The 20,602-nt window shown below is 33.4% G+C and overlaps 1 protein-coding gene across 1 annotated transcript; it reads left to right on the top strand.

Annotated features, from left to right (window-relative positions):
* The first annotated feature begins 3,012 nt into the window (after positions 1-3,012).
* LOC148299731 (uncharacterized) lies at positions 3,013-12,969 on the top strand. The gene is made up of 5 exons (XM_088275763.1): positions 3,013-3,516; positions 7,392-7,492; positions 8,182-8,331; positions 10,042-10,193; positions 11,605-12,969. Exons 1-5 carry the CDS (start codon positions 3,490-3,492, stop codon positions 11,781-11,783), a joined length of 609 nt encoding a protein of 202 aa, XP_088131889.1. The 5' UTR covers positions 3,013-3,489; the 3' UTR covers positions 11,784-12,969.
* Positions 12,970-20,602: the final 7,633 nt, after the last annotated feature.

Raw genomic sequence — 20,602 nt, 5'->3', positions numbered from 1 at the left:
GGCCGTCTCCTTTGCCAAATATACTTTCTCAATAATTCTCTCGCTATCCATTCGCTCCACATGTCCATACCACCTTAAAGTACTCTTCTTAATATTTTCAATTATCCTTAGTTCAGCCTTACGTTCCTTTCTAATATGTTCGTTTTTAATACTTCCAAGTCATTCTCTCGTTATACATTCGCTCCACATGTCCATACCACCTTCAAGAACTCTTCATAATATTTTTAACTATCCCTAGTTCAGCCTTACATTCCTTTCCAATATTTTCGTTTTAACAATATTTCTGTCTTACAATGATTTTCCACAAAGTAATTTATATATGTTATTTCTACAGCAATCACAAATAGATATATCTATTTTTCAGTAAGCACAGTTTGTTAAATATAAGATTCGTTCACATAACCACATCGATCTCACAAAATATCAAAAATAAACCAGCAACCTCAAATCTGTCATTTTACAAGAACGCCTAGCTTAATCCTTCATACTACCGCCATCTGTGGAAATTTTCCTGAACGATCCTATCATAAAGGTGATAAAATGATAATCATTTTACCACTTTGTTGTAATATCTATTCATTTTTATCCATCCACGATGTTTGTAGATGATGCGGAATGCAATAAAACAAGTGTCACAATATATTTTAATAAATACATATTGGTATTTACCAAGTGAAATTAAAATGAAAATGGATATTTTTGCTGAAATCAGAGAAAATATATCTGCATCTCGCTCGCGCCGAGTATCGCGATAGTAACTTGAGTGCTTGTGCTCAAGAGTGAAAGAGACGCACAGTAAAAATGTTTTTATTCGTTCCTTTTCAAAGCTTCGATGGATAATTTGTTTTCTAGATGGGTTCAAACATTTTTTCATACATGTTATTGTAATAAAAACTAATTATTTTAGAGAAAATAAGTGTTTAAAATAATGAATAAAAGATGTTATAGTTATGCGGTGTATTACAAATGTCACAAATGATTTGAAACGGTAGCTCGATAATTATTGCATTCAAACGCAAAAGTTATGTAACTTACAGATAGTGAAAAATTAAATAACATTATAGAAAATACAAACATCAACATTAAACCACAGATATACGTTTTAAGTTCTTTGTGCGGAATATTTGTTTCCTCCTCTAAGCTACCTGATACCCTTTTCTATTTTATTTACTATATAGCCGATATATCCTTCATTCTGAGCCCCATTACATCATCTGGATACCAACAAACATATTCCACTCCTCTGAACATGAATCTCTCCGGAATATACGAGGTTGGAAGGGGATTAGATCCGTCGAGGCGCTGTTTAAAGCTGCCTAAAATAATGAAAATTACTCTGAAGTGATGGTTGACGTCAGTGGAACCTGAAATGCACAGAAGAAGAAGAATACCCATGAATTTGTGAATTTGGAGCGCAGGACTAATCACCTTGCCTTTGTAAATAGAATCAAGGTGTTACTACGATTAGATATAAAAATAAATAAATATATTTTTTTAACAAATAAACAACAATAATTTAAAGGTGTCTCAACTTAATCTGAATCATATATCGTTCTTCCCTTTCACATGATAGAAAATGTAAGCATTCCTGGGCTTACAACCTAGCATTCGGCTGGCTTGAGCGATCGCTTTATACAATTGTATGACGTTCACCATTCTGCCCATTATTGAACGTCTACATTGCATTATTTCTTAAAACCTGTAAATATGCAATGTTTTTGGATCCGTATATATCAATGATCTATTTCCTCAAGTCACATTGATGAATATTTCAATAAATTTCTCTTTTTGAGGTAAGATGTATTTTTCTAATCGCAGCCTCCATTTTGTTTTCTATTTGTTATTTTTATTTTATTTATTTATTTGAAAGAAGCTACGACTAATCTGTACAATCGAATTTTTCGATTATTTAAATCATTTTATGAATGCCATAATTGGCATAATTACGTAAACAGTAGAAAAGTGAGAAAATTATGTCCCACATTCCATTTGCCGATGGCAATCAAACCAAATTGATTTATTTAAATCAACATCCATAAGAAATTGCCTTCATTGTTTTTTTTTTACATTAAAAAAACATTGATTTAAACGATAATATTATCCGTCACATTTTTAATGCGTATCTCTGAAAATATTTTTTATTGCTGTTAATACAACTATATTCTGTTCTGTTTTCGAATCTTTTAAATTTTTCTATGGTAAAGGGGGGGTAAATTTAAAAACCGTTAATATCTCTTCAAACCGTAACTTTGACTTTTGTTAAACTGATAATAGACAAAAGTGTGCAAAAGTGGATAGAAGTCCAAGTGATGAGTGAACTTCTATAGAAATAGACAATAAATTTCGTATTCAGAATACAGAATAGGCAAAATGTGGGGCCGACGGACCGAGTGAAAAATATGTAAAAAGGGTATAAATGTAACTGAGTACGGGTGGAGCTAAGAGACCACCAGTGAATTACTTTTCGTAAATGTCACGTTTATGGCGTAAGCAGCCGTGGTTTAACTTTTTTAAAGTGTAGAAATCAAAACAAATGGATGATAAATTAGCTGTTTTGTTGCATTTATTTTATGATCATGTTATATTGAATTTATAATTTGCATTAAAATAACAATTGACTTAAAAATAAAAGAAATCAAAAGTATTTCAATAATATTATTGTTTACAATTTTTGCAATTACTTCGTCCAAGTGACTCTGAAATCTAACTACGGCTTATGCAACACCACTTTTTGTTGCACAAGTTCCTTTTTGACTTTAACTTCAAAAGTATTTATTTAAATTACTTAACATCCAAGTAACATTGAAATTTACCTACGGCTTATGCACCGCCACTTATTATGTTCCACTTATTATGTTTTATAGCCTATTCCTATTCGAAAGAGAGTTTGCTCCTTATGTTTAGAGTTACACAAAAAACCTCGAAGCACGAATTTATGCAATTCAATGTTAGCCATGAACTTAGCAATTTTGGCCGCCGGTTTTTATATTCACCACAGACGTAAGTCGTCGCATTCGACCGCGGGTGTTTGGAGGAGTCGGCTGTCTGCATCTAAACTAATGATCCCCGCTTTGTGTTGACTTTTGCCTGTTTTTCTGAAGTTGAAAGTTGAAAATAATCTTTAAAAACATTTTAATGGACGTATCTCATCTTATTGATTCTGACATTCGACATTTATTACATGACAATAACCCCCCGTCGCGCAGCAGTTTGACGTAATTGTGATCTTCATCACGTATGGCTGATATTTCTCACCCGGTGAAAAATGAAGTACCTATAATATAACACAATAATTTACGTAACAACGACTTCATAATAAATGTGAATTCGCGAGTATAGACTGTGTTTTAAAAAGTAACGTCGGGCTGTTACGTATTGAACTGTGATGTAATGATCATTCCGTTGTTGTAATGACAGCTACACCGTGTTGAGCTGAAATAATCCTCTATATTTACTGTGTTTAAGTAGAATTTAGAGTTTTTCACGACGATGGCCGACGCGGCAGTCTCTTTACCAGTAAGTTGCGCAATTGTTTTTTATATAATATCTCTCGATCAACAACCATGATAATCATAATTTTGAATTAAATCATATTTCCTATACCTACCTACTTTATTATTATTATTTAGGTACCTACTTATTTCAAATTGTACAATTTTTTGACAGCCGGATTTGAAAAATACATGTTCTTTTTTCTTTCGGCTTGATGTCTTTTGTTTTTTTTAACTGTTTTTTTTTATTGGATTTTACTGACAAAAAATGAGTTTTTTTAAAATGATTATTTATTGTTTAAACGCGTCAAACGTTAGATAACAGATGCATTGCGCAATCAAATGCACCCGTATTCACCGGACGAATCAATATGTAATATGTACACAAGTTTGGAGATTAGTTGGTGTCACCCTGCGTAGTAAAGATAAAACTTTTAATGATAAATTAAGCTTTGTGCAATTCATCATCGTAGCGTAATAAAAGCCAAAACAAAGGGATTTTAAATAATAATTTGTTATATAGTTTGTTATGTAAAATAATATATATATATATATATACATATATATATATATATATATATATATATATATATATATATATATATATATATATATATATATATATATATATACATATATAATAATAATAATAAAACCCTTATCCGCACCCCAATGGTGCATAGGGCACTGCGTCATATAAACGCAGTGTTATCTTGATCGTTTACACATGAAGGAAAGGTGATCAGCCCTCCGCTTCAGGTACCAGTCCAGGGTAATATTGAATAAATATGACAGTGAAAAAATCACTTATATTTATTTTACCCCCCTTGGGAATCGAACCTGGGACCTCCAGAACGGTAGCCGAGCATGCTGACCATTACACTACGGAGGCGGACGATATATATATATATATATATATATATATATATAATTCAAAACATATAACATACATGATTTATTTAATATATTGTTATCCACCTTGAAATCTGTACTTTCTCAGCATTTCTTCTCCATGTTATAATAGATAAATGTAAACGTTGCGTTTCACTCTCTCTCGCTGCTCGCTGATAGTGTGTGAAGGAGACGTGTATTTACCAGTGCTTACTATTTGTTATTTTATTATTATTTCATGTTTAAGACTTTTTGTTTCTCTATTAGTTCATAATTCATTATTGTATTTTTATATTACATACTCTATATACATATGTATTATGTTAAAGGCATTAGCCGTTCAATTAATAAATAATAAATAATTAATATATATATATATAATATTCCCGATGAGTAATTTCCATTTCTCATTTTGGGACATGAGACTGAGACTCCAATAAGAAAGTTTAAAAAAAAAGATAAAAAATTAAACAATGCTAACACAGGGCAAAATTTAAAACAATAAAAGGGGATAGTAAATAGGCATATCAAAAAACATAAGTAAGAAATATCGCTCACTCCTTTCAAGAACGTCATAAATAAAAAATCGTTGATTTTCAGTTGTGCATGTTTTCGGAATGCCCTGAAGATGTACTATATCCCAGCAAAAGTGGCATATTTTAAACTTAATATTTACCCGCTACAGGGCAGAAAGTGTTGTTTTTGCATTTTGAAGAAAAGGCATTGTTTAATATTTTTTTTAAATGTACTAAATATTTTTCAAATGGAGAAAAAGCCTTCAGGTTTATCGAAAAAGATCTGTTGCACAGTAAAAAGTTCAATAAGTGGCTTGATATTTATTTTTTATACATTGTGTTATGTTTTTAAACTTTTAAAACGTTCTCCTGAAAAATCAAGTTTTTTGATTTGTGACGTTCTTGAAAGGAGTGAGCGATATGTTTAAAATAATTAAGTGAGAAAATATAACTAATCATTTACACAAATATCTTTCCATGTAGTATTTTTCAGTTCATTCATTTTGGACTGGGTTCTATTTTATGCATGTCAGGCAGCAGGTTAGCTTGGGTATATGAAATATATTGTAAGGACCTTACTCCAAACTTAGTTGTGTTCACCTGTAGATGAAAACAACAGTAGTTTTCGAAACTAGTCGTGTGTAATGAAATGTGTTAATTTTTTTTTTATATTGATTTTTTATTATATCGCTCACTCCTTTCAAGAACGTCATAAATCAAAAACTAGATTTTTCAGGAGAACGTTTTGAAAGTTTAAAAATATAATACAATATATTAAAAATAAATATCAAGCCACTTATTGAACTTTTTACTGTGCAACAGATCTATTGGGTAAAACCTGAAGGTTTTTTCTCCATTTGAAAAATATTTAGTATATTTTTAAAAAAAAATTAACACTACCTTTTCTTCAAAATGCAAAAACAATACTTTCTGCCCTGTAGCGGGTAAATATTAAGTTAAAAATATGCCGCCTTTGCTGGGATATTGTACATTTTCTAGGCATTCCGAAAACATGCACAACTGCAAATTGACATTTTTTGATTTATGACATTCTTGAAAGGAGTGAGCGATATGTTAAATATCTGTTTGGTGTTGCTTGAGTATATACATATATATATTTTTTTTTCATTGAAAAATGTTTTTTTTTAAAACACATATTTAAATAATACAAAATAGGTGGTTAATATACAATACATTTTAAATATAACGTTTCTACCTCTCTAATAAAGTAAATACTTACGTTTAGAGAGGGAGTTCGTTTTACAATTATTATTATATTTTTAAAAAGTAAATTTAACAAAGTAAATTAAAATGAAAGTTAAAAACACATAAGTAAATTAAAAATACAATAATATTCTTTGGAATGGAATCTAGGTAGGGGTGAGTCTTAAATGTTTTTATTTTATTTTAGTTTTTAAAGATTTGATAATTTTCTATAGATTCTAAGTTTTCAGGAAGTTAAAATTTTTTTTAAAAATAATTACCTACGTACGTATAATGGTTTAACTCTGCTATTGTTCTACATCTGTGCACTATTAAATTATTAGAAAATCTAGGTTTACGTGAAAATTGTACTTCAGTTGTTTTTATTTAAAAGTTTGTAAGATGGAGGCTTTATTAAAAATTTCTTCAATTGTTGGTACATTAAGTTCTTTAAATACTAGTTTTGAAGGGTAAGTTCTGGGCTTTTTAAGAATTATTTTAGCAATTTTTTTTTAAAAAATTGAGTGATTTTAAATATGTCCTATAAGCTCCTCCCCAGCCTATAACTCCAAACTGCAGAATCGATTGTATTAACGCAAAATAGACCGTTTATATATATATATATATATATATATATATATATATATATATATATATATATATATATATATATATATATATATATATATATATATATATATATATATATATATATTTATATATATATATTTTGTCCGCCTCCGTAGTGTAATGGTCAGCACGCTCGGCTACCGTTCTGGAGGTCCCGGGTTCGATTCCCAGGGGGGGTAAAAATAAATATAAGTAATTTTTTCACTGTAATATTTATTCAATATTACCCCTGAAGTGGAGGGCTGATCACCTTTCCTTCATGTGTAAAACGATCATGATAACACTGCGTTTATAAGGCACAGTGCCCTATGCACCATTGGGGTGCGGATAAGGGCTTTTTTATTATATATATATATATTTATATATATATATATATATATATATATATATATATATATATATATATATATATATATATATATATATATATATATATATATATATATATATATATATATATATATGTGTGTGTGTAATTTTTGTTTTTGTTTTAGATATATATATATCTATATATATATATAATATATATATATATATATATAAATAAATAAATATATATATATATATATATATATATATATATATATATATATATATATATATATATATATATATATATATATATATATATGTGTGTGTGTAATTTTTGTTTTTGTTTTAGAGTAGCGATAAGGTGTTGAAATGTTCCGTCTTCCCGTGCCAGAGCTCCTCATCCCAAGACAATGCACCGGATTTCTTCAGCTTCCCTAAAGACCTGGAGAGGTATGCTTTATTCCATACTATTGTACTATCCATTTATTCATTTTTGATGATTTTAACCTGTTAACCGGGCGGGACGCATAAATATGTCCAACGCAAACAATATCGGGTACGGGTAGGACATATGAATACGTCCTTGAAATAAATGTTTATTATATTATATATAACGAACAACAAAGATATTAGTCATCCATACATGTCTCGACATGAATTTAAGGCACGGAGTGAATCAGTATTTGTGCCCGTTACAAGTTGCGGAAGTGGACAGCGGACCGCCCGGTTAACAGGTTAAATATTACACCAAAACCTTGATATAACGGACATCTGATACAATGGGGGAGTCAAATAAATAAAAGTGATTTTTAACTCTGATATTTATAGTAAAAATTAAAAAAAAAGAGTAATATTTGTGTTTTTTATTATTCACACAAATATTTTAATTTCGTACTATTTCTGCGAGCCTGAGCGGCTCATTATTAGAAATAGGTATCAAATTGTGGTAGAGTGAGTTCGAACCGAGAAACTCTGACTTAAGAGTCCGCGACACTAACCACGGGACCACAACCCATGTTAGGCCACAATGCACCGAGAAGATGATCTAGAATGGTCTCACATTTTCCGGGAGCAGTCTCAGCGAGCAGCTACAGAATGCCCTCTGTCCCATTCATCGTCACTGCTGTTTCCGTTTTCAGATGCTACATCTGGGTCAAGAGGTGCAACCGAGCCGAAGTATCGGACATGTTCCGGCACCACGGCACCAAGAAGCTCCATTCCCGGAACAGAATCTGCTCGGAGCACTTCAAGGATGAAGACTTCCTGAATCCCTTGGACAAGAGCAAAGGGTAGGTCGTCATTTTGTCATTTTGTCATCAAAATATCCTCATTTAGACTGAGATCTCTGTCGTTCAAATTCAAAATGATAATGCTGATACTAAATGAAAATGCTGTGACACAATTTTGCCGAATTTTGAAGCGTCAGCAAAAACCGACGGTTTTCTAGTTAAAAAGGATTAATTCTTTGTCATATATATATTTTTTAATTTAAAAAAAGAGAAATATTTGTGTTTTTATTATTTACACAAATATTTCAATTTCATACTATTTCTGCGAGCCGAAGCGGCTCATTATTAGAAATAGGTATCAAATTGTGGTAGAGTGGGTTCGAACTGAGAAACTCCAACTTAAGAGTCCGCGACACTAACCACGAGACCACAGCCCGACAGATATTTTATGGCATATATATTAAATCAATTTTTTCCCAAGTTGTTACATTCCTTAACAATAAATAAGTAATTTTATTTGAGTAAACGATTTTTAAAAGAATATATAAATACTTAAGTGTTCTTTCGGCATTTCAGCATGGAAAGGGTTATCGTATTTTACATTTTTTTCTATGGGAACAATGTTTTACTTATAATTATTTTATAATAATTATTTCGTATTATTTCAGTCTTACCACTTTTATATTATCATTAAAAATATATAAAGCTGTATTATAAAAAGAATAAGCATACCCTGCCTACCTCAGAACAGGTATCTCCAAATACCTAGTGAGGATAGACAGTGTCCAATAAAAAAATAATAAAAATAAATATATATATATATATATATATATATATATATATATATATATATATATATATATATATATATATATAAATATGTATAACTTAAGTCCGCGTTTGTCCGCCTCCGTAGTGTAATGGTCAGCACGCTCGGCTACCGTTCTGGAGGTCCCGAGTTCGCTTCTCAGGGGGGGGGTCAAATAAATATAAGTGATTTTTTCACTGTAATATTTATTCAATATTACCCTGGACTGGTACCTGAAGCGGAGGGCTGATCACCTTTCCTTCATAAGTAAAACGATCATGATAACACTGGGTTTATAAGACACAGTGCCCTATGCACCATTGGGGTGCGGATAAGGGTTTTAATAATAATAACTTAAGTACAAAATTATATTAAATAATAAACGCTGTTCTGCAGCACTGAACCCGTTATATGAGGTTCCACTGTATATTGAAATTAGATTTTTTTTTTAGAAAAGAAAACATTAAAAAATATTATTAGCATTTTTATAACTCCAAAACTTGCAAAACTCTTTTTTTTGTTCAAAACCTTAGAATAATTTTGAGAAAAACTTAATTTTACAGTACGTAGATGGTATTAATTACGTCAAATGTTTCTGGGTTAAAAAAAATTGAGCTGCAATTTATTTTTACAATTATTTTTTTGACATTTCAACATGATGAAGAATATGGTTGGCTGGTTAGTGATCACCTTACACTCGTGCAACATTCATCATTCATTAAAAACATTTTGAATAAAATAACTGGTCCAATTAAAAGCTGCGTAATTAATTGAAAATCATATTTTCATGCGTTTTTTATTTGTTCCCTTTTTAATATTTTGACCGTCCTGGGAATCGAACGTCGGACCTCCAACATCGTATCCAAATGTGCTCATCACTACACTATAGGGGCAAACTAAGGACTTGGTTGAATTAATCATTTACCACCATGAACTGTAGCCTATATTGGACTATTTTCCAGCCTTAAGAGAGAGGCGATCCCTTCGAAGAATATCCAGTCTCCATCTTCGTCAGCGAGCATATCGGAGTACGAGGATACTTCCAACTCCTCAGATTGCGATGACGATTCGCACGCCAGCGAGGATGAATATAACATCAGAGCGATGCAGGAAGGTGAGCATTTTAACTTTTGAATTTTTTTTTATAAAGGAGATAAGAATAGGCTGAATGCGTTGGAGATGTGGATCTATAAAAGAATGCTCGGGATATCCTGGATAGACCACATCTCCAACGACGAGGTACTACAAATAATCCAAGAATGTATATATATATATATATATATATAACCTGTCAGCGAAAGCTAAACTGGCAGTACACAACGGAGTCCTGGTTCCAACTCTAATGTATGGAAGTGAAACATGGAGTTGGCAAAAGAAGGATGAAAGTAGACTGAATGCAGTCGAATTGCGATCTCTCAGAAGAATGTGCGACAAAACGATGCATGATAGATGTACGAATAGTGAAATAAGGAAGGAATGCAAAGCTGAGATAAGCGTTATCGATAAAATTAAGAAAGGTGTGTTGAGATGGTTTGTGGACATGTAGAACGAATGAGTGAGGAAAGAACGGTAAAACAAATTTACGAGGCGAATGTTAGCGGGAAAAGAAGCAGAGGAAGACCGAGAAAAACATGGCACGATCAGGTATGCCAAATACTTGAAAGTGGTCAGGTTAGGAGTCGTAACAATCGGCGGGTATGTATGAGGAGATGCATGAACGTGGAAGAGGCAAAGAATGTTTGGAGTGGTGTGGCGCTCTATTCTCTCTGCCTACCCCTGCGGAGAAGCGGCGTGATGGTTAGTTAGTTTTTTATAATATATTTATATATATATATATATATATATATATATATATATATATATATATATATATATATAAAACTTGAGGTCTCGAAGAGATGTGCCAAATGGATTGATTGGTCACGTTTTAAGACAGGAGAGTTTCCTGTATCTGGTAATAGAAGGAAAATTCTAGGGAACAACTAATTAGGAAAAAAAAACGCCAGACAACAGTGTGTATAATATATATATCGCTCACTCCTTTCAACAACATCAAAAATCGTCAATTTTCATTGTGCATATTTTCGGAATGCCCAGAAAATGTGCTACATCCCAGCAAAAGCGGTATATTTTTAACTTAATATTTACCCGCTACAGGGCAGAAAGTGTTTGCATTTTGAAGAAAAGGTATTGTTTAATTATTTTTTTAAATATACTAAATATTTTGAATGAAATGGAGAAAATACATTCAGGTTTTACCTAAAAATATATGTGGCACAGTAAAATGTTCAATAAGTGGCTTGATATTTATTTTTAATACATTTTATTAAATTTTTAAACTTTAACAACTATCTAAAAATGATACCAATCTCTTGGTTAAGGTCTAAACTATATGTTCACAATGATCAAATGGCGTAAAAAACACCCTTCCGAAATGTGTTCATATATTAGCGGCCACCTGGTATTGTGACTTGAACGCATTGTGTGAGCAAACCGCAGAGTGCTGAATTTATATTTTTTCGCAGGCAATTCTTCCGATTCCTCCGAAGAGATGCTGCGGGACGGCAGCGACGGCAGGTACAGCGAGGCGGCCCTCATCCTCAGGAAGAGGCTGCTGGAGAACGAGAGGAAGAACATGCGCCTCAAGAGGGCCATCGAGAGGATCAAGCGCCAGAACGTCCGCTACAGGCAGAAGCTCTCCTAACTATGCCGGGTACATTCGCCCGTATAGATATTTTTTTAATCCTACTTATTCAACTGTGTCATTTTACAAATCATAGCATCTTTACAGCGTTTTGAGTGTGTCCAAATACTTGTTCGCAAATCTGGGCTTACTCCATTTTCGGAGCTATTTTTTACTTTCGTATGATATCTCAACATAGATGAAGAAGAATATGAACTTCTCGGTATATTAACAGGGCTCGCGATCTGGTCAAAGGCTGGTTAAACGATCACTTTACACGCGTGCAACATTCACCATTCTACCCGTGGTTGACAACCACGCTACTCAAATTTTTGGAACTGCTACATATGCCATTAATCTTATGACGCTGTACATGTGACTTTACTGGGGCCATCTATGGTGGGATCGGAAAAGATTTTGTTTATCAGAGACCCTTTTATTTAGACGTATGCAAGATCCTAACAGGATTATTTTACACACAGGGAAACGCCTGAAATACCACGTATATAGACGCTGTACATGTGAGTTCACAAGAGCCATCTATGTTGGCCATTTGTATATAGAGTCACACATGATCACAATTAATAATTTATTTAAAAGTTCCAAAATTTTAAGGAGTATGTATAAAATTTAATAAAAAGGTAGAGTAATGTGGTTGTCAATCAATGGTGATCGCTTAACCGGCCTATGAGAAGTCATGAACCCTGTTAACACCCAGACTTGCATATTTTCTTCATCCGATTTGAGATGTCGAGAAAAATATATGCAATATCTGTATTTGATAATGATGTAGGTTAGCGAATTCAGATCACCGATAAAATGTGTTACGAAGACCGATCTCTCTTGGTGGTCATATCCGCTCCGGATTTTATTTTTACCGCCCGAAATCAGCTTTTTTTTACTTTTTAATGTTTACAATTTTTTTAATGTTTAATTAAGTTTCACCGGGTAAATACCACTATTTCTTAAAATCCATCATGACACGTGGTCCGATGCGTTCCGCAACACAATGTATGAAAATGATAGTCTCAATAAATTTAACCCTCGATAACTAAACATTGGTCCACGCGACGACGCCCTTCTGGGTGCAAGTCAAGTGCACTTACTTCCCTGCACCCCGCACCCGCCAGGCTTTGTTTACGGAATACTGATTTATTGTTAAAAGTCTCTTACATTCATTCCTGATAAACCAAACTTAAGTGTCATGCAACCAGTTACTATTTTTAATTAATCTACTACTACTACTACCATCACGCCGTTTCACCGCAGGGGTGGGCGGAGAGAATAGAACGCCACACTCTTCTGTCCTTACATACACTCCTCGCCTCATTCACATCCTTACATTTAGTCACACATGCCCTCCGATTATGCAGACTTTTGACACCGCCAGATTCTGATTGATCTGATCTTTTTCGGTCGTCCTCGTTCTGTTTTCCCTCTCACATTCGCCACATATATTTTCTTAGTCATTCTCTCGTTATCCATTCGCTCCACATGTCCACAACACCGTAAAGAACTCTTCCTAATATTTTTAATTTTTCCTCGTTCAGCCTTATACTTTTGATAATTTTCACGTTTTTACTGCGTAGTCCGCCTGATGAATGTTTAGTTACTATGTATCTACAAATATAGTTCAGTTTTGAATATTGAATGCATTAACTTTGTGGATCATATTGATATGTTATTTCGAGAAATAAAAATACTTTGTGTTTTGATCCACTCACATTTTTACTAACCAACTAGTTTCAGCAAAAACCTGTTGCCCTCTTCAGGGTTTAATTTATAAATTATTATGTCATATCGCTCACTCCTTTCAACAACATCGTAAATAAAAAATTGTCAATTTTCAGTTGTGCATGTTTTCGGAATGCCCAGAAAATGTACTATATCCCGGCAAAAGCTGCATATTTTTATCTTAATATTTACCCGCTACACGGCAGAAAGTTTTTGCATTTTGAAGAAAAGATATTGTTTAATTATTTTTTTAAATATACTAAATATTTTTCAAATGGAGAAAAAATACCTTCAGGTTTTACAAAAAAAAAATCTGTTGCACAGTAAAAAGTTCAATAAGTCGCTTGATATTTATTTTTAATACATTGTATTATATTTTTAAACTTTAAAAACGTTCTCCTGAAAAATCAAGTTTTTTTATTTATGACGTTCTTGAAAAGAGTGAGCGATATGTCATAAATTAAACCCTGAAAAGGGCAACAGGTTGTTGCCGAAACTAGTTGGTTAATAAAAATGTGAGTGGATCAAAACACAAAAGTATTTTTATTTCTCGAAATAATATATAGTTTAGTTATTTAGGGTTAAAAAAATTGTGGTATTTACCGAGTAAAACTTGATAGAAAATTAAAACATTGAAATTGTTTTTTTTAAACTTTCATACTTTGTAATACTGAACTTGATCAGGGACTGAACTTTGTAATATTCCGACTTTCTACGCAGTCTCATAGCGCTATTTATTACCTGCGACAGTAGAATCCTCTTACTGCGATCGGGGTCAGTCTTGATTACACTAACTCAGGGGTTCCCAAAGTGTGCGCCGCGGCGCCCTGGCGCTCCGTAGAAAGGAAAGAGGGGCGCCGTGAGTCGATCCTCTATCATTATCCGACACCACAAATATTCTCGGGTACCTATAAAGCGACAATTTCTATTTTGAGCGCTTGCACCTTTCTACCCAACTACTGTTATTGTAGGTACCTATTTCTTTAGACTATAATATATATATATATATATATATATATATATATATATATATATATATATATATATATATATATATATATATATGTATATAGTCACTATATCCATTCCAAATAGCTTGCTAAAGTAGGGAGCTGTGACAAAATACCAAAATAAGTGCGCCGCGGGCTGAAAAAGATTGGGAATCCCTGTATTAACCGAATAATGACATCAACCGACATTGCATAATTGGGTTATTTTGTATTATTATTATTGTAATTGGACCAACAGAGTATTTTAACACTTGTAGTGCACAATCAACTGAGTAGAAGAAATGGTATTGTACGAAATTAACACATCCTGTGCTGGGCCTATCCAGCACATGAGTGTCGCGGGCATATTTCGTGACAGCATATAAAGCGTAATAGCGAGTATTCGCCTAGAATTTTCACTTATGAATTACATGAAATTATAGTAACTTTAAACATAAAGAGTAAATCCACTCACAAGTAAGCATAGGCTATAAAACTTGAAAAGTTGAAGACTGAGTAGGGTCACGATAAGCGGTGTTGCATAAGCCGTAGCTAGATTTCATAGAGTCCCGCCTCCATAGTGTAATGGTCAGCACACCCAGCTACCGCACTGGAGGTCCCGGGTTCGATTGCCAGGGGGGGCCAAATAAATATAAGTGATTTTTTCACTGTAATGTTTATTCAACATTACCCTGTAGGACTGGCACCTGAAGCGGAGGGCTGATCGCCTTTCCTTCGTGTGTTAACGATCAAGATAATGCTGCGTTCATATGATGCAGTGCCCTGTGCACCATCGGGCGGAATACACCCGAGACACTCATTGAATTGTGCTAGATTGGCCCCTCATGAGATGTGTTATGAGACTCTTAAGGTGGAGACTGACTGGAGCATTTCGTCGTAACATCGCTCGCGGCGACCATCACCGAGCATCCGAAACTATGGACGGAGCGCTGGGCTCGCTGTACTGACTGCCTGAATGCTCGCATCGTAACATGTTACGTTACGACGAAAATGCTCCGGTCAGTCTTCGCCCTTATGGTGTTTAGGGATGATTTTACATATTTATTCAATTTTTGTTTAAAAGAAAAACGCATTTAAGTAGATATTTCAGGGCTACCTAAAACGTCCAAGAAAATCATATCTATGGCGGTTCTCTTCTTCTTCTTCTGATCATCCTGTCTGCTTGTCCTCAAAGCATCATGTGTATTCCTCTTCTACCTCTTCTGACTCCGCCATTCGCATCTCTCCAGCCACTGATGAACTCTTGGCAGCCTTGATTCGGCCACTTCATCCATTGGGGATCTTCCTCTTCCCCTACTACCTTCGATCCCTCCTATGACCATCAACTTTTCAAGACTAAAAAAGTCCGAAAAACTAAACAGTTATGTTGATGCGTTTTCAAATATATTATTAATATCTAAGGTAAACAACCAAAATATTTTAAAAAATCATCTTTTCTACTGTTTTTTTTTTAACAGTATAAGTTTTTACTTAAAAAATGTAAAAGGATTGTGTCATTTAGAATATATTTGAAGATAATCTAAAGAACTATATATATATAAAAAATTAACGTAATCTAGTTTTTCTATCATTAAATATTCTATATAAATAATAACGTAAATGTTAGTTTATTCAAAATCTTTAATCTCCTTAAGTCATTAACCTATTATGTGAAAATATCCACACGACGTTTTAATGCACGTGTTTTTTTTACATGCCAGGTATTTTTACTTATCAAAGCAGTATTCTTTATCGCCATGGCAGCGCCATCTGTTACGCCACGCAACAGCAACACACGTAACATCAAACGTTTCTCGTGGCGAATAGCGTGTTTCTTGACAGCTATCAAGAAGCTATTGTTGTCTTATAGATTTTTAATATGTTCATAGCTTTGCTTGTGAAATTGAACATATGGGAAAAATCATTTCTTTTCCGTTGAACCAGACCGAGCTACATCAGCACGTGGCCGGATACAGTTGGTGATTTAACACATTGTTTGCGGGAAACGCTTAAAAGCGTCTTTTACACACTGTCGGTAGAGAGCGGGAGACGCTTGTAAGCGTTCTATTTGCTTACTTTTGGTAGAGCGCGAGAGATGCCAAAAAACATTGTACAGATTGGAACTGGGTTTACTTGTGATTAGTATATGACCCTAATTAGTATACTAATCAGGGTCGGGATGGATAAAAAAAAACACCCGTCAACAATGTGTTAATATATATCGCTCACTTCTTTCAACAACATCAAAAATTGTTGATTTTCAGTTGTGCATGTTTTCAGAATGCCCAGAAAATGTACTATATCCCACCCAAAGTGGCATATTTTTAACTTAATATTTACCCGCTACAGGGCAGAAAGTGTTGTTTTTGCATTTCGAAGAAAAGGTATTATTTAATCATGTATTTAAATATACTAAATATTTTTCAAATGGAGAAAATATATTCAGGTTTTATCTAAAAAGATCTGTTGCACAGTAAAAAGTTAAAAAAGTGGCTTGATATTTATTTTGAATACATTTTATTATATTTTTAATCTTCAACAACTATCTCTTGAAAAATCAAGTTTTTTGATATGTGAAGTTGTTGAAAGGAGTGAGAGATATCTATAAAATGTACATACATATTAACTCACTTCGAACGGGAAGGTATTTCTACCCGTTTGGTCGATTGATACTTAAGGACGGGAAGGGATATTTTTACCTTCTGCGCCGGCCTCATTTCAAAGGTTGAAAAGAATAATTCATCCAATGATTCCATATGAATATTTTGTACCAATCTCTTTGTTAAGGTCTTAACTATATATATATATATATATATATGTACATAATTATCAAATACCGTCGCCAGCGGTCCGCAATCGTAAAAAATATATGTCTGAAACGTGGCAGTGGCCATTGGGTTAAGCAATCGTTTGGCGGTGGACTTTCAATGTCAAACTGGATGTGTTTTGCATATTAATATTTAAACGTAGCAATATTTCTCCATGTACAATACATATAATAACCATTAATTATAACGGGCATTTCCAAAGAGTTATACAACCATGCCTGCGTTATTTTACATGGGTTTTTCAATCCCATTGATGTAAGTATCCCATTGAATGTTACCAACGTTCTTCCTCACCCTTTCCTCCACCTATCTCAGTGGTTCTCAATTGGTTTTTCCCGTGCACCGCTTTAATAAGGACCTCAAACTTTGGTCCGAACAGCGGGAACGATAAATAATTTTTTTTATAATTTTCTTAACATTTATTACCATCGAAATTCAGTTCTAATGACGGTAATAATCAATTTATTCACAACTTTTAAGTGTGTCCAAATACTTGTTCACAAATCTGGGTTTTCTTCACTTAGCAGTCCGCCTCAATAGTGTAATGGTCAGCATGATCGTCCACTGTGCTGGAGGTCCCTGGTTTGATCCCAAGGAGTGGTTCAAATAAATATAAGTGATTTTTTCACTCTAATATTTATTTCATATTACCCTGGACTGGTACCTGAAGCGGAGGGCTGATCACCTTTCCTTCATGTTTTACCGATCAAGATAACACTGTGTTTATATGATACAGTGCTCTATGCACCATCTGGTGCGGATAAGGGTCTGAAGGAGTTAATTTTACATTTTGACATCTCAACATAGATCTTATCCTCAACCTTGCATCCTTTCCTCATATCACCATTCAAACATCTATAATACATCGCCTTGGTACACATTTGTCTGAGGGATTGCATTTCAACCGCATTCAGTTTACTTTGATCCTTTTGCCAAATCCATACTTCACTTTCACACATTATGGTTGGAACCAGGACTCCATTGTGCACTGCCAGTTTACCTTTTGCAGAAAGGTTATTTGCTTTAACTGATTTCAGTGCACCGCTCATTCTGTATCCAGCATTCACTCCCCTCTCCATTCCTAGAAAACATACTTCCCAAATATCGTAGTCACACAGGAGAAAGTGACCAAGTGCATTTTTTACAAAAATGTGATCATTGACTATTTGATATCTTACTAATATTGCCCTGAAAAAATCCCAAAGCGATTTAAAACTCGGAAGTATAATATATTGACTTGTTAAAAATGACTAACTGCATTGATGTTTATTCTCTTGCCAAGCAAAAGTGACTTAAATAGCCCTCCTGAACATTTTACATTTTGTTAGTTAGTCCGCCTCCGCCTCCGTAGTGTAATGGTCAGCACGCTCGGCTACCGTTCTGGAGGCCCCGGGTTCGATTCCCAAGGGGGGTAAAATAAATATAAGTGATTTTTTCTCTGTCATATTTATTCAATATACCCTGGACTGGTACCTGAAGCGGAGGGCTGATCACCTTTCCTTCATGTGTAAACGATCAAGATCACACTGAGTTTATATGACGCAGTGCCCTATGCACCATTGGGGTGCGGATAAGGGTTTTATTATATTATTATTATTATTAGTTAGTCACTTTCTCCTGTACGACTACGATATAGAAAGTCGTCTGCCTGTTCTAATTCCCCATTAAATTTCCCCATTCGTTACTATTTTACATCCAGATCTACATGAATTAGGTACATCTGGGAGTACGCTAACTGCTAATTGGGAAACACTGATCTAAGTATATTAATATTATACAGTGAAACCTCTATCTATCGTTCCTGGAATAATCGTTTTCCCGGATGCGTCGTTTATTTCTTCTACCCAGAATTCATTTCACACAAAAATAGATGGCATCCATCGTTTCTCTATCACCATTTTTTAATTACGGTGCATATTTGATGTATTTTGTCTGTTTTTTTACATCTATCTGTTTTGTTACATTCGACGGCAATATTCCAACGTGTGGGGTAGAAACTATGGAAAGCTTGTGTGCCGCAAGGTTGACGGGTACAGCTGAAGAGGTCCATATAGGTGAAGAGGAGCCGCTGGCTGTACCTTCATTTTCAGAAGCATGCACACTCTTTGAAAGATTCAATATTTTCTACTACGCACATTCAATAACTGATTAAAGAAAACGCTTCGTTTTTTACCACTTGAGTTTTATTATAGACTACATGTTTCAGAAGTTAAACTTCCATCATTCAGGTCTGTATAGTAACTAAAATATAAAATATAAAATTGTTCTATAAATAAGGAGAGGGGAAAGTAAGGGGAAGGGGTTAGTCAAGGGACGGAGTTTGAAAACAAAGGAAAAATGGAAAGCAATGGTGAAGAATTTTGAAACAATATATTATTTAATAAATTATTATTAGAATTCGGGTTTTTTTGGATTTCTAAATTTTCAAGATAATTCAAACTTTGGCCTTTATATGGAACAAGGATTATCTTGAAAATTTAGAAATCCAAAAAAACCTAAATTCTAATAATAATTTATTAAATAATATATTGTTTCAAAATTCTTCACCTTTGCTTTCTATTTTTCCTTTGTTTTCAAACTCAGCCCCTTGACTAACCCCCTCCCCCTACCTTTCCCCTCTCTTCATTTATAGAAAACAAAGGAAAAATGGAAAGCAATGGTGAAGAATTTTGAAACAATATATTATTTAATAAATTATTATTAGAATTCAGGTTTTTTTGGATTTCTAAATTTTCAAGATAATTCATAATTTGGCCTTTATATGGAACAAGGTGTAATAATTTTAATTTATGAGAGTGAAATGAGTGATTAGTATCTATTATGTGAAAAATAATAACTAACAAGACCGCTATGATGTTCTTTAATTCTAATCTTTAAATTTCTCGCAGTTTGGCCAATATATTTTCTATCACAATCTCCACACGAAATTTCATAAACACCACTTTTTTGTAATAAATCAATTTTAGATTTTGAGTTATCGAGGATTTTATGTAAATTATTATTTGTATAATATCCAGGTTGGATATGGGAGGGTAAGATTTTCGAAATATTATTAGTTATTGAACCCGTATATAAAATTTTTCGCCAAGATTTATTTTTTATATAAAAAAAACGAAGTGTTTTCTTTAATCATTGTAACATGTCTTACCACAAAGTTAATGCCGAAACAATAAATAAAATTTCAATAACTGATGCTGAAACAAAAAATCATTTGCAAATCCTGAAAATAAACTTTTGACTTAAAAAAAAAAAACAAATATCCGATCACAGATTATTTACAACGCAATAA

Source organism: Brachycentrus maculatus, unplaced genomic scaffold, assembly GCF_059751285.1.
Source record: "Brachycentrus maculatus isolate JH-2025_06_01 unplaced genomic scaffold, ASM5975128v1 h1tg000984l, whole genome shotgun sequence".
Taxonomy (NCBI): domain Eukaryota; kingdom Metazoa; phylum Arthropoda; class Insecta; order Trichoptera; family Brachycentridae; genus Brachycentrus; species Brachycentrus maculatus.
This window is presented reverse-complemented; position numbering and strand designations above follow the sequence as displayed.